The sequence below is a fragment of the Sipha flava genome, unplaced genomic scaffold, assembly GCF_003268045.1.
Source record: "Sipha flava isolate LNK unplaced genomic scaffold, YSA_version1 121_pilon_pilon, whole genome shotgun sequence".
Lineage (NCBI taxonomy): Eukaryota > Metazoa > Arthropoda > Insecta > Hemiptera > Aphididae > Sipha > Sipha flava.
Window position 1 is genome coordinate 1997158 of NW_020271747.1, and position 16027 is coordinate 2013184.

The window sequence follows — 16027 nt, forward strand, 5'->3', positions numbered from 1 at the left end:
TGCAAAGAAAGTTTTATTTCATTAAAAAAAAAAAAAAAATTATAAAATATGCCAACTGTTTTATATACAATATAATTTACAATATTAGACACATTTTATCACAACTAGTGATTAGTCAAATGTAAATGTAGTCCCTATTTTTATATTTATTGTTTGTCAACCACAGTGGCGGCGCTAGGGGTGTGCGAACTGTGCGGTTACACATGATCCCGCAGTTAACAAAAAGTGGAGTAAAATTTACAAGTATGAATTCGAACACCGTTTATTATTGTTAAATACTAGATTAAATTTTATTATGAAGTAGTTGTAATCTTAGACATGCTTTATAACGATTTAACACTAAGCCGATAGCACGTAGTGAATTGTTTACAGAAAAAAAAAATAATTAACATAATTGTAAAACCATAAGATCCTTCGCTTCACACAGAATTTAAAATATTTTTATAATAAATTTGTACTTCTTGAGAACACTTAGTCATAATTTTCTAAATAATTCTTAAACCAAACATTTTTTATTGATAAGAAAATAAAAAAAATGGTAATTTTTATTTGTATTATAAGGTGGCAACGCTTTTGTTACATCTTTTGAGTATTTGATTGAAGAATTCAGTCAGAAAAAGTAGAGTTCAGTCAGTAGAAGAGTTTTTGAAAGCATATGTAACCATAACTGAAATGTAAATACAATTTCATACTTTGTGCTAATACTATATTTTATACTTAATCTATTTAACTTTTTGTTTTATTTATAGATTGTTCCAACATCCTAATAGGTAATTTTTTAGACTAATTAATTATACACACGAAAAAATAAACCACTCTTTGAACAAAAAAAAACTATAATGCATTATAGGTTATATATGCAATCGGTAGTCGTTAAACAGCGGGTGATGATGAAAATCTGCTTTAAAAAGCAATAAAAATGCATAATTTTGCACCTAATTAAAAAAAAAAAAAAAATGAATACCCCCAATACGGTAGTAAAGGCCTCGCAAATCACGTGTTGCACAAAGCCTCGCGACAGCTAGAGCCACCACTGGTCAACCATTCCCAGTAAATTGTATACACGGTATATTTTCCATTGGTATGCGTTTAGTAGCATTATAAGTATTCTGCTATTTATTTATTGATGTGTTACTGTATTGGTAATTAATCAAAAGCTCAAGGCTTGATTAACATTAACATAAATACCATTTTAACAACTAAACAAATATTAGTGTATAAATTAAATACATTTTCATGAAAAATTCTTAAGAAACTTTATATGTAGTGCTTATATAGTCCCAGTGACGCTCCAGACGTATTTTTCAGGTATAACAAGATTACTCACAGATATACCCATCCAAATTCCAAATAACTTAACATTTAAAGAATGTTTTATTATTTGTCAAAACGATGTGGGTATTATACTAATATTACAAAACATGAATAATACAATATTATCATAATTAATATCAACAATAATGATATTATTATCTGTTAAGTTTATTTTTTATCTTACATGTTATAGTACCCCTCCCCCTTATTTTCTAGGTATAGCAGCTGCTACACCTAGCCATAAAGATAGGTGCCACTGAATTATTTTAATTAAATTAAATTATCAACATTTGTATACCTTATGCATTCAATAAATTTATTAGAATAGTACATTGTACTGTAGCCTACAGAATATATGAACTTAGTCTCAAAAATATTGTTTACAAATGAATTTTTGATTATAGAATAGTAAATCGACAAGCTATGTTTAATTATAATTACTATAAACTTAACCAAAACTATTAAAAATTAATTATTTACAACATAAGTGCAAAAACAAAAAAATGACTTGTTCTTTAACTGCAAGGTGTAATATCACATTTTTAAATTGGCTATTTAAATATAACAGTACTTTAAATTTAATGAATATTTATTGTAAATGTAACAAATAAAATCACAAGATTGAAACATATGTTATGGTACACATCCACAGTAGAAAAAAAACACTTAACGGAAAAAAATATACTTATAATGTCATGCATTGCCTACATTTTGATGTTAACGAATATTTTTTTAAATAAAATAAAAAGGGTTATTAATCGAATTAGGTCATGGTGAAAAAATGATTGAGTACCAATTTGGTTCATCTAATTTTTTCGAATATGAATATAGTAACGAGTAGAATGATTATTTCCATTGTCTATGATTGTGTACCATTACCATACTTTCAATGTCAAGTGCCATTTATATTAATAAATAAAAATATTTGATCACACATTACATACAATGTTTGAAGCATAATGAGTCATCATTTCAATAGTAAGTAATAAATGTTTGAACGTTATAAATAGTAGTTTCACATGGAATAAATTCAACATAAGTATGTAGGATGTGATTCCTTATAATATTGTTTGGGAAATTTTTAATTAGAATATCACATGTGTGGTTTAATTATGAAAAGAAAATATGAATTTAAGATATTATGTAATCTATTATTTTATGATTATTTCATTGTTAATAGGAAGTTAGTACAGCTGGCTTTTTAAAATACTATAAAGTTCTATAATTATATTTATTTCTTTGAAAATTACTTTTGTTTTTATCAGTTTCCACGTGGTTATAAAAATGGTCTTTATGAGTGTTTCCAAATCAAAATTTATTAAATACACTCAACAAAATGTAATCATTTGAATCAATGCTAATAATATATTATATTTTATGTACAAAACATAACTAGAAAAATATTAAATAGTTAACAATTTTTATTTTATTTTACAATCTAATGGCAAATTAATATTTGTATAATCATAATAATATTTAGTAAATGTTTTATTTAAAAATAAAGTTAACAACAATTAGTTACCAATAATACAATTCTACTAAGAAAATAATAATATATTACTATTCTTGTAGAAATAGATACTATTATGTTTTAATTAGTGACATAACAAAATGGAAATAAACCAATTTAATTCAAAATCAATTTCATAATGGACTTCTTTAACTAAATGTGTTCTGATTCAATAATATAATTTAAAATTGGAACATTGTTTAAATGCTCCTTATTTATTAAAAATATCTAATCCAAACGTTTGTCCTATGCAAATTATACATTGTATTGATTCAGATTTGATTTGATCTATAAAATCTTGTTTTGGAACGTATTTAAAATATATGTGACATTCAACCTTAAGTTTAAATAATAATATTAATAATAAATATTCATTTATTTTAATTATATGCTGTTCGAATAAATAAGTAATTACATAATACTCTAAAATATTTCACAGAGTAGATAATGCCAGCAAATAGATTAAGGTTCAATTAAAATAATTTGAATATTAAGTAAAATTGTTACTGGAAATAAAAATATTAAATATCTGTTTCTATTTACTAGTTGTTCCCTTATTTTAACAAAAAAAAAGAAGAAAAAGAAACATCAAAAGTTTTCTTCCATTAAATATATATAAATTAACAAACAATTTAATTTTAAAACAACCAATATTCCAAAAATATTAATTGGATCACAACATCTTTTTTGGCAGAGGAACAAACAATACACAGTGGTGCATGTACGTCATTCCATGACAGTTATCTAAGGAGAGCAATGGGTTTTTCCCTCTCTAGGGTTTTATCACTATACATTAATACCTATAGTTTATGAAATTATATATTATATAGGTAACAAATTTTTATTTTAAATTACTTGTAGGTGATAATGATTAAAATCGTAACTATTCCAACAAGAGTAATAGAGGAGGAGAGAAGATGATTACCCCTTGATATTGATAAATAACTGCCACTGACGTCACTGTTGTTTTTTTAATATTATACATATTATTTGATATTCAGAATTATTTATTGTTTATGATACTGATTCTACATAGTTGGCAGGATATAAGCCAACTCGACCATCTTTACGTCCCTTACACCAACCTTGTTCGTCTTCATCTTCTAATTTTTCAAAAAGATCACCTATGATGAAAGTTAATATTTTAATCATTGCAAACACTTTTTATTTTGCTTAAGATCATTTATTTTTACCTTGTTTGAAACTGAGCTCATCAGCTTCAGCACCCTCGTAATCATAGAGTGCTTTTACAGGTACACCGGGTTCGCCATTGTCCACAAGCGCACCATCGGGACCAACTCCTTCTTCCTCATCCCATTCCTCCTCCTCAAATGGGTTTGAGTCTGGAGTTTGACTGTTGGACGCTCCATTGCTATTATGGATATAAAATAAATAATACAAAATAAAATAACATATTCTTATATTAAATCAAACACTATAGGTTTTACTGTGGTTATATTATCAATACTTTGGATTAAAAGGAATTTCTAAGTAAAAAGAAGTAATGGGACACGTGTAACCGATCTTACCAATTGACATAGGTATATAAGGTCCGGTGCACGGCCCCTTCATTAGGAATCTAGATGACATGCATAGGAGTCATTTAAAAAAAAAAAAAAATTGTTTTTTTAAAAAATTACTGAAATATTCATATAACTCACGTTATTGGATGCGATTTTGTTCCATTAGGTTTTTCTGTTGATTGTTTATGATCATCTGTACTATCATTGGACCGTGATAATGCAACAGTTGGCTTTTTGCTATTTACTTTTGGATTAGTTAAATGCAAATCCTAAAAAAAGAAAACAAAATAGAATGAAAAAGTAATAAGAATCATAACATTGACACTCAGAAAAATTATCTAGACAATGCATAATAAATTGTAGGATGTATTCGAAATTGTAAATATAAGTTACACACTAATAACACTCTTTCTAACTAATATGTAAATTAACTAAAAACAAATGCACACTAACATTTACATGCAAATCTTCGCCAACTGATCGCTGATTGATTAATGTAATTGTTCCAGCTGGTATAGATTCTTTGAGTTTCCCTTTGGATATTTCACGGAACTCTTCTATATAATCCTATAGAAAAAATAACACGACAACACACATGCACACAAATTAGATTTAATATTTTTCTACAATTATTAAAAATTAAATCAAGGCATAAACCAAAATAATCATATGCATCTAGTAAATAAATTATAAATAGCTTTCTACAATTCAAAAAATTATAAGATAGTGTACATATGTTACATAAATAAACAAACCTCAAACAAAGGCCAATTCATAGCCATATTTACACCATGATTATTTGACCACCACCGTAAATCTTTCTCATGATCAGCATTGTTAATAGTATGATAAAATTCTTCATAGATTTGGGGCAATCTGATATTTTAAATAATAATAGGTATTAAAATGTATAGAAATTAATTATTATTATTTACTTACACAGGATCTTGAGAAATATTTAGGCATTTATGTATTGTAAATAAGGTATCTTTGAAAAATTGTAATCTCCTAGCTTCTGTTTCTTGACATCTATCAAATACAACAGTCATATCTTCCATGTATTTAGGATTATAAGAATTTAATTCTTGAAGAGCCATCTCATATTTTTCTTTGGCTTTTTGTACTTCTTCCTTTGATTTGGCAACACGATCTTGCATTTTTTTTACCTGAACAACACATAATGTTTATATTTTCAATTACATTAAATTTATGTATACTCTAAAATATAATTTAATTATTACTTGATCCATTGACAAGGAACTATCAGCAGAAGCGTTTCGTTCTTGATTCGAAGCTGATTTTTCTGCTTTACATGCAATATGGTACTCATTTTTTGTTTTATTCACTTTGGTTAATAATTTACACCAAGGTTTTTGAGCTTTTTTAAATGATTCTTCCATTTCTTTTCGTTCTTTTATGTGTAAAACAGTCTGAAATAAAATTAATATTAAAAAAAAAATCTTATATTATACATACATCTTTTGCTTGTCAAAAATATACAACTTACCTTATGATAATTGTCTTTTTGCCACGTCTTAACTTGTTGCATGATGTCATTACATAAGTCATCTTTAACTCTCACATGTAAATCACATAGTCTATCAGCTTCAACTAGTACACCCTTCCAAGCTGCTTCTGTTGTTCCGTACTCAGGACCTTTTTCAATGATATCATTCCATTTTTTGGACCATCCTTTTAAACTTTTAGCATATGCTTTTTCAATGTCTGATCGTTCTTGTATAAGCGTAATAAGGTCATTACATAATCGATAACCATCTTCAATTCTTTTAGTTGTACGTTTGTGATTGCCAGGTTCCCAAAATGAATCACTACTTGCTATGAGCATATTGTCATCACTATGATGTGACATGATCAATGATATTTACCTACAATTAAAACAAATAATTTTCATTGAGTAATCTAAAAAATATATGATTGGAGCAATGAAGTACTTGAAAACTGATAGTGTCTCATAGGTTTCATAATTTTATAATTATTTCAAATCTATAGTTTTAACTGGTGTAAAAATATACACTTAATAAAAAAAAAATGTAAAAAAAAACTTTTAATATTTGAAGGATTACATGGAAAAACCATAATACTTAGTCAATATTCCTTAAATGTTTAATATTTTAATTTTAACATTTCAGAACTCAAAAATGTTAGAGATAAACTATGAAATAATTTTAAAAAAAATTGTAATTTATTTTTAAAAAAAATGAGATGATATAATTATCAGATATTTTTCTTTTTTTGACTTGTATCGTTTTTCCCCATAGCTCTTCGTTTTTCTTATCATATATAATACACCATTTTATAAAATTAAGCATTTGTACTTGAATTGAATTACTCTTAAATATGTTTATTTTTAAAAAATCAATGGAAATTAACAAAGACTTATTCATAGTGTACAACTGTTTTAATAATGAAGGCCTTAAATGAATCACTATTATTCATTATTGATACACGTGTTAAAATATTCTCAACTGTACGGCTAGAGTAACAAATCATTACCCCTACCTACTACATTTTAATATGAATGATGTCATTTACCAATTGGACCGTTAATATACTGTACACTATTCTTCGCTTAATATCCATCGCATGGAATAAAATGGTATCCGTGTACCCCCTCCCTACACAACAACACTAAACCAATGACATATTGCGGTAGGACGAGTTAAATTTTGCAGAGAATAGTTTAAGAATAATAAATATTGTTTTTATAAAAATATTAATATTTACAATTCACCATAAAAATATTACATCGCATTTAAAATATAATTATTCAGGTGTAATTAAATAAACAAAACGGGTTCCTTAATAAATATTTAATTACTAGTTTAGATTGTTTTGTTTTATTGATAACATTGATGTGTAATATAATGTATAATAAAGAACATCAATGAGCCATAGGCCAAATGTTTTGGCATAAATATGTATAAACCACAATTTATCGCAATAAACATACACATAGGTATTTAACCAATAATTACATCCACCAAAAAATAATTATTAAATCAATAAACTCGTAAATTTATTCAAAAGTACGTATACAAATGGGATCGAATAACATGTTTGTTAAAATTTGCAGTATTAATATAATCCCTAGCATTGAATCATTCGATTCCAGTTCACCTACGACGTTAGTCCTACGTGGATATAGTTCAGTATAAACATGTTTAGTATATACACTATAAAAAAATAAAAATTACTTAAATTCTGCGACTACAAATTATAAGTACCCTATATTTTATCTGAGAATTCATTTACTATAATATTGTAAAATATCTACGTGCGATAAACTTAAAAATGAAATGCCAATGTCTACATAAAAATCTTAAACTAACATTCTTCGATATTAAAAAAATAAACAGTGATACTTCTTGTTCTCTGGCCATAAACAAGATAATAAATCTACTTCAAAACTTCTATGGGATCGAAACAATATTTGAACGGAACACGGTTTAAAAATTATAATATATAAATAAATATAAGACTTAAAAAAATAAATTGTATGTACCACGCCAAAATCAAAAATGAAAAACTTATGAGCGTTAGTTTGGTTAAATTTAATTAACATCGTTAACTCGTTAGATATTAGGAACACAACAATATAGAACACACCGTGAGAATAATGTTATGTAGTTAAACTTACAAGGAAGAATTATAATAAATAAAATCAAAACGGAAATGTAAACGTGGTATGCTAGAATTTTTTATGCTTCCTGTGTAGACATAGATTAAGATTTTATAATTAATAATCCTCCGCCTTGAAAAACTTATTTTAAATATTATTCCATAGGTAATTATTTAAATGCATAAGTAAAAGAAAGTACTCTAAAAATGTATTTAGATAAAAATGTCGATAAATATAATGTGAACGTTTTTATAAATAAAATAAAATATCATTTGATAAAATGGAAAAATATAATAGGTAAATCACTTTTTTCACTTTTACAAATAAAAATAAAATGCATAGAAAAAAAATACACGAACGTTTAAACTAATAATATAAGAAAAATAAAAATAAAAAACAAGTGATGTCTATGTCAAATAAAAAAACGTATAATAATTTCAGTTTTATCCGATAGCTATAAAAATGATAAAGTTTAATAATTAAACCTAAAAATAAAATACATATTCGTATATATTTAATGTAATAAATATCAACAGCATAATACTTCTCAGCTTTCGAGATTAAAATTGTAAGTTAATAGGGTATTGGTCATGGAGGGTCAATGTAATAAATCGTAATAAACAGTATTGTTATTATAATATACATAACGATTATATTATTACTGAAATTATGTAAAAAATATAATTAATTAAAAAGTTAGAAATTACTGACATCCTTGGGTCCTTTTTAGTCGAATTTAAAATTACATATTTGTTTATTAAGATAAACAAAATAAACATAATACAAAAATTGTTCAGTTATCATATCAGAATTAAATAGAATTAAAATTAGAAAAACCGTTTCAAAATAAAAATTCAATTTTTAATATTCAAAGATATTATTAAAAAACAATAGAATATAATTTTCTAAACATTGATTATATACAATTAACAGTATAGTTTAATTAAAGAAATGTATCAATCAATAGAAAACAAATATAATTATTTCTGTTCGTTTTAATAAAAAATAAATATTATCAATGGTGTTTTTAGGTAGAATATTATCATATATGATAAATCCTCAGTGGAATGTTGATTAGCTTGCAGCATATTTGGTCCTTGACCCTCTAGGCCACACCCAGTATAGTGTGCATGAGAGGCCTCTTCTTATATCTACTACTGTATAACATAAAACTTGCCAATACAGATTAATTTTAATGATGATAATGCACGAATTTTAATCGTTATATTGGTAGCAAGATAATAGCAAATGATAACAGAAATAAGAATTTTTGTATTAATATCTATTAAAAAAAAAAATATCGATAAGTAGACATCTACCATATCATTATATGTATTTGGGTCTTGAACTAAACTAATAGTGTGGTAAAAAATATCGTTTGTATGTTATGCACTTTTTTATCTGTCCAGGAACTTAGTATGGTTAATACACAAAGTCCACTGTTAATATGGGATACCCTTACATTTGGCAATAGTTGTAGGTCTTCCTTATACAATCCAGTCTTTGAACTTATTGATTGTTTCAAAACGCATGTATAATGTTATAGTGATAAGTTTGTAAGTTTAAATATAATAAAAATAATACCAACTTTATAAATTTTATCTATTTTGATAAATATTCCAACTACCAATATTGATATAATTCAAAACTACATTATCTCATTATCAAAAATAAAGCAATCATGTATATATATATATATAGATAAAAAAATTATTATATTTATAATTTATACTTTTAACTAGAATTGTTATCATATTTCAATATATTATAATACAAAAATATAGTCTACTTTATTAATTTATCTAATATTTGTTTTTATAAAATCAGATAACAATTTGTCAAATTTTATATTTTCTTTAAAATATTCAATATAAAAAATATTTTAATCATCCAACATCACATAGAAATATTCTTAACATATCAATATTAAACTATCATCAATAAAGACAATATATGTAAATAATCAATATATTTATATCATTAACCAAGTACATAATTTTATTTAAAGTTACCAAAAACTATGATTCACATATTTTTAATTGCTGAACATACATTATATTCAAATTTAAAATAGAAATTCCGTTTTATTTTTGTTATTATATCAACAAAATTATAAAAATAATATGTATATTTATTATATTTATTTTATTCATATTTTATACACATATGACATATACATACATACACACATAAATTCATATAACATTTAGTATATATTATATGAAGAATTTAACTTATGGATACAAAATACTCTTAGTTATAGTTCACCTAGTTCTAAGTTCTACCAATCAAATTATGTGATGGTAAACATACAAAAATTATTCACATAATTAACTATGAAGTATTTTGTTTACAAGATATATGAAAAAAAAACATACAGTTTTTGATAAAATGTTGTAAACCCGGCTGTAAACATTCAGACCTAATATAATATTCCATGCAAATAGCTCACGTAGCTATATTAACATAACAGTTTATTATTTTTTATTAAATGAGATACATCCTATTACTATACAGAAATATATTTTGTCATTGTAATTTAAAAAGTTTAGAGACAAAATTAATAAATAAATAATTGTTATAAAAATTAAATAAATAAATGTTTATATAATTTATTATATAAATTATGAAATTTAATAGCTTTACGTAATGAATTTAAATGTTGAAAACAATTAATATTTATATTTTAAACAAATCTTATAATCAATATGGCTATGGTAAAACATATCAAGAAAACGATCATTTCAATATTAGAAAAAGTAGTATGGACTTAAGTACCTTGATAAGTACCATTTTCAATTTGAGTATTAATTGCATTTGGACCTTGATAAACACTATAAGTGTTGTTAAAATTGTTAATTTATACAAATATAAATGAAATTAAAAATATTTTAATATACTACGTACACAAAATCATCAAATATAAGAAATAACACATAAGACCCAAGGACTATTTTCAAAATTTTATTTCTACATCTAAAGTATTATGAATATATTAAACCTAAAATACAGAGACAATTTTAATAATAATTTAGATTTCTACTTTAATCATTGTGACTATTCATACTGCAAATTAAAAGAATATTAATTTATAATTCATTTTTGTAACTGGCAACCAGCTTAAAATAATAGTTTGTATAGTATAAAAGTTAAATAGTATTTACATAGATAGTTCATTATAAATGTATCCTAAGTATTAATGATTATTTGACAGTAGATTAAAATTTACCACAAATTAAATAATTCTACTTCACCCCAAACAATAAAAAGTATAGATATGTATTTATTGCTATCATAAATCTTACAATTCAAATAAATAAACATGTTCAGTTTAATATATTAATATGAGAATAATTAAAAATGTTATATAAAAAAATATAACATATAAATAACTTATATATTCTATTTAGTATACCAACAATCAACATTTTATAAAGAAATCTGTAGGATATTTATAATATACAAAGAACAACAATGACTTTTTTAGTATTTATAAGTTGGAGTTTGTAATTTAAATTAAATAAGATTTTATCACAAAAATTGTAATCGAACTATAGATGTTAAATTTGACTGACTTTCTAAAGAAATATATAATATATTGTTATTCTTTACAAAAGTAATATTACATCATATATCTATGCCGAATAACCTTTAGTCAGAAAATTACTAAAAATATAATAATTTAGAATAAGTTATATATATTAAAGTAATAAATAGTGTTCATAGGTATGTAATAATAAACACTTAAAATTATTTATTCATAATTATTAAAAAAATATTATTATTTCTATTTTAACTATTATAAAATAATAATTTAATAAATTATGATTTGAAAATAAGAATTATAATTTATAATCATCCTCTTTATACTAATAAATGTCAGATTAAAATTAAAATTACTATCAATAATCAATCATTATCAAAAAATATTAATAAACATTCAAATAGTATAATATTAAAAATGAACATTTGTTATTTAGTCCTAATATCTTAAATAAAATGTATTATACCCAACATTACATAGGTAGTGATACAGAATCTTAACAAATTTGTTTTTGACTATATGACTTATGATTGAGTTCTAATGACATTTAATAAAAATAACCAGCTCAAGATTTTTGGATTTATAACTAATTGTACTTTATTTCATCAAATGGATAGTTCTGAAAGGGAATAGGTGAAAAAATAAATACAATAACGATTGTATGTGATCAATATGATCTCCAGATCATGAAGTTATGCCTCCTATTCTAAATACAAAAAATACATTTCAATAATCTTGTGTGCAAAAATATATCACTTAGAGCCACATAAACAAAACTAAAATTGAGTATTAGTTAAGAAACAGAATCTAGAAGACCTACCCGACCAAAACCCTTCATTCTAACGGGTTTAGTGTTTGTTCCATAGAAAAAAAATTTTCCCAAAAATTTGAGGGAAAGATGAATTATGTTCATCTTGATAATATTTTCAAATTAGATCGCGTAGATAGACATAAGAAAAAAAAAACATTAAAAATGAAAAACACACACCTAAGACCTGTTTGGTTTCCTGAATTCTATACGACAGTAATATTCAGTCTTCTGGACGATAATTACCTGGTACGCGCGAACAGTTGAATGTGAAATGCAGACCGTGGCGACGGATGGCAAGTGTCCAGAGCCCAGCAAAGATCCGGAAAACACGTCCCTGCACTACGTGTGTTCTGCAGTCGACGACAATAACTCGGCAGTCCGCAACAGAAATAATAATAATAAACGGTCATAAAAATATCTGACGTTTCTAAGGACTTTTCTTTATCAATCCGTTATCATTTATTGACATGGCACAGGTGTGGGGTACGCACTCCGACGTCCTACTCCTAAGACGGCTGACTAAGACCATGAACAGAACGACGTAGAGAATTTTTTTATAATTATACTTTTATTATTATTACTATTATTATTATTATTATTGTTATTATTATTACTACTATTTAACCATAGCAGCCGTCGTGCCGCGGTCGGTGCGTTTTGTTGGCTTGTCGACCACCGGTGTACACGATGGTTTTCAAATGCGCTCTTGGAACGCGGGAGGGAAAAATCGAAAGTAACGACAATAACGGCTAAATGGAAACGGTTCTCAGGAAACGACTAAAAGAAACATAAACGTCTGTGTGCTTAGATAAATAAAGCAATAATAATAATAGTCGGTGCGTGACGACGAACCAGTAAGATCCGACTCAGAGGTAACGTCGAGCAATGCCGAAACCAAACGAACGCGACGCTGACCGAATGAAGATGTGCGTAGACACGACACTGATCGTTTCGCGCGGTACGGAGCTACGAATGTATTTTTTATTTTTCATTTTTTATTTTATGCCCCCTCATACAACACGTCGTCAACGTCGTCCAACCGTAGCATGCCATCTATCATCGACCAACCGAACTACGTGTAGACGCGGCATGCGCGTCGTTCACTCGCCCGCTCGGCCACGATCGTCATTTTGGCGCGTTGCCAAACATGCTCGTCCGTCGTCCCATGTGACGCGATGAACGACGAACGAATTATGCATATAGAAAGGATCCGCGAAAAATTTGAAGCCCCGCACAGCCATTAGCTCTCTAGGAATAGAATCGTCATGGGGGCAGCAAAGGTCTGCGCGTACGAAATGTTTTCTTTTGGTTTTCGTTAGCACGTTCTCTGGTTAATGCGTTTCGATCCTTACAGATATCACGTAACATATATTCATTTCATTCTGTGAATCGTACTGCCGACATATCTAATGTTAAATTCTAACTCGCCCGGGCCCTTACTTGTCCACCGGAACACCGGGAGTTTTTTCTCGGTGCGCCTTTCTCCCCTTTCATTTTATATCATTATATTTATAATATATTTTATTAAATTGTAAGTACATTATATTTACTGTTTTATACATGTGTATTTTATTATACAAATTATATTTTTTATATTGTACGCATATGTATTAGGGGTAGATCTCCTTATTACACATGTTCTTTACAAAACGGTGTTGAAGTCCATGTAAATAAAATACACAGGTTACTGTATCGCTAGCATAAAATATCTTTGTGTTTGAGCCTTGCAGACTCATACGTAGAACATTTAAATGGTCAAATATGCCAGCCATTAGTCATCACAAAATAATTTGAACTTCTCTTCATCAATATCAGTTAGAAGTAATAAAACTTTTTTTTTATAAAGGGACATTTCCTTCATGTACCACCTATGAACTTTTATTTGAACTATACAAAAGTCCATTCTAAGGCATTTGATTAAAAAAAAAAATTAAAAAAACCACAAATATTAAGGACTCACCTGATTTAAATATTATCAAAATTTTAATTGTAAATTTTGAGCCTGAATTAAAGAAAAAATTTGAGTCGCCTCCCACCCCCCTAGAAGTAAGTCTAAATACGCTCCTGCGTACTTACAGATATATTTTATCAATTTTACGGGATAGCAATATTCAACATTTATGTGTATTTTAAATATTAACGGAGTAACGGAGAAAACGGAGCAACTCAACGATTATCTTCTTCCAGTGGTGTAGCTAGGATTTTCTGAAGGGGGGTGTGAATTATAATTATTAAATATTATATATAATAACAAACAAAAACTTTTATTTTAATTAATTAATATGTATACATAATGTCTGTAATAGAGATGTAATGTATATTCGAATTCGGATAGCTTCACCATAAATCATTCAAATATTTGACTATTCAAATATCAGTATTCGATGCTACAATACCTATTATTATTAAACGTTTTGTGTTGCACGAAAACGTAAACGAATAATTTTCGTCACGTATTGTCGCAATCGCGATAATGTTAACGATATATGTAATTAGTATTGTGCATTATTTTATATTTCATATTGTATTATCGATTTACCTATATTCCTATAATAATGTAATATATGATACGGCTCAAGAGGGGTGTCTATCTACCAAACACCTCCCTTGTATACGCCACTGTCTTCTTCAATTTCCAGCTGATTCATTTTGACTATTGTTAACCTTCCGTTGTCATCAGTGGATCACCCAGGCCCGTATTTAGGGGGTGACGGTTAGGCACATGCCCGAGGGCGTCAAGTCTCAGGGGCAGCAAAATATTTTAGCAAAATTAATTTTAAAAATGATGTACCTAATGAAAAAAAAAAAAATAGTATATTTAACTATGTTATAATTTGTAAATTAAAAAAAAAAGGAAATTGTATGATATATAATGTTATAATTTGTTTAATTTCTTAATTAAAAAAAGTATTAAACGATTTTCATTTATAAGTTATATTTTAATATTAAAGAATCTCGATTATGGACAAAATAATAAGTGTTATATTATTATTATTTATTTTTTTTCTTTTTGGTGGGGGGAAGGGCATAAATTATATGCCCGGGGGCGTCAAATTTTTAAATACAGACCTGAGATCACCGATGATAAAGTGGATAACCATTATTTCCACTAATAGTTTCTACCACTAATTGTCTTGGAGAGCGTTTTGAACCAACCATACACGAGAATTTGGTTTTAATATTCCACGTGGGTCATGAATCATATTTTTTGTAACAATTTCAAGTAACAATGGATCTTCATAATTATCGGGAATTATTGCAGATATCACATCGTCGATTTAATTCGGTCTTATTTATAATTATTAATGTATATCATATATATAAATTATTTTAAATTTATTTTTCATTAATAGAATAACTCTAACCGAAACATCTGTTTTAAACGATATTTAGTTTTTTTATATCCTCTTTAACGATATTTGCAGCACGCATCCTGTCAATTCTGTCGAACGTCTAAAAATTACATTGTATATGGTGGTTAAGTATTCTTAAATTTTCTAATTTTCCGCGCAATTTTCTTAATTTTTTCTTTCATGAGAACCTTCTTCTGACAATAACAAACAAAAAAAAAAAAAAAAGAATTAGCGAAATCGGTTCAGCCGTTCACGCGTGATGGCGTGACCAAAGGAAATAGGGATTCATTTATATATATAAATTATATAAAATAAATATAGATGAGAACTTT

General features: G+C 26.5%; 1 protein-coding gene across 6 annotated transcripts; it reads right to left on the reverse strand.

Annotated features, from left to right (window-relative positions):
- Positions 1–3337: 3337 nt before the first annotated feature.
- Positions 3338–13304, reverse strand: LOC112694001 (protein kinase C and casein kinase substrate in neurons protein 1). 6 transcript variants are annotated; one of them, XM_025569313.1, is made up of 10 exons: positions 13195–13304; positions 12586–13119; positions 5855–6233; positions 5589–5777; positions 5287–5513; positions 5103–5223; positions 4801–4914; positions 4486–4616; positions 4018–4196; positions 3338–3948 (listed from the first exon to the last, which is right to left on the reverse strand). In XM_025569313.1, exons 3-10 carry the CDS (start codon positions 6215–6217, stop codon positions 3839–3841), a joined length of 1434 nt encoding a protein of 477 aa, XP_025425098.1. In that variant the 5' UTR covers positions 6218–6233; positions 12586–13119; positions 13195–13304; the 3' UTR covers positions 3338–3838. The 6 variants fall into 6 exon arrangements, with proteins under 6 accessions (XP_025425098.1, XP_025425097.1, XP_025425096.1 ...); XM_025569312.1 differs by having other exon boundaries at positions 12586–12861; positions 12957–13302; XM_025569311.1 differs by having other exon boundaries at positions 12586–13302.
- Between the last annotated feature and the right edge of the window lie 2723 nt (positions 13305–16027).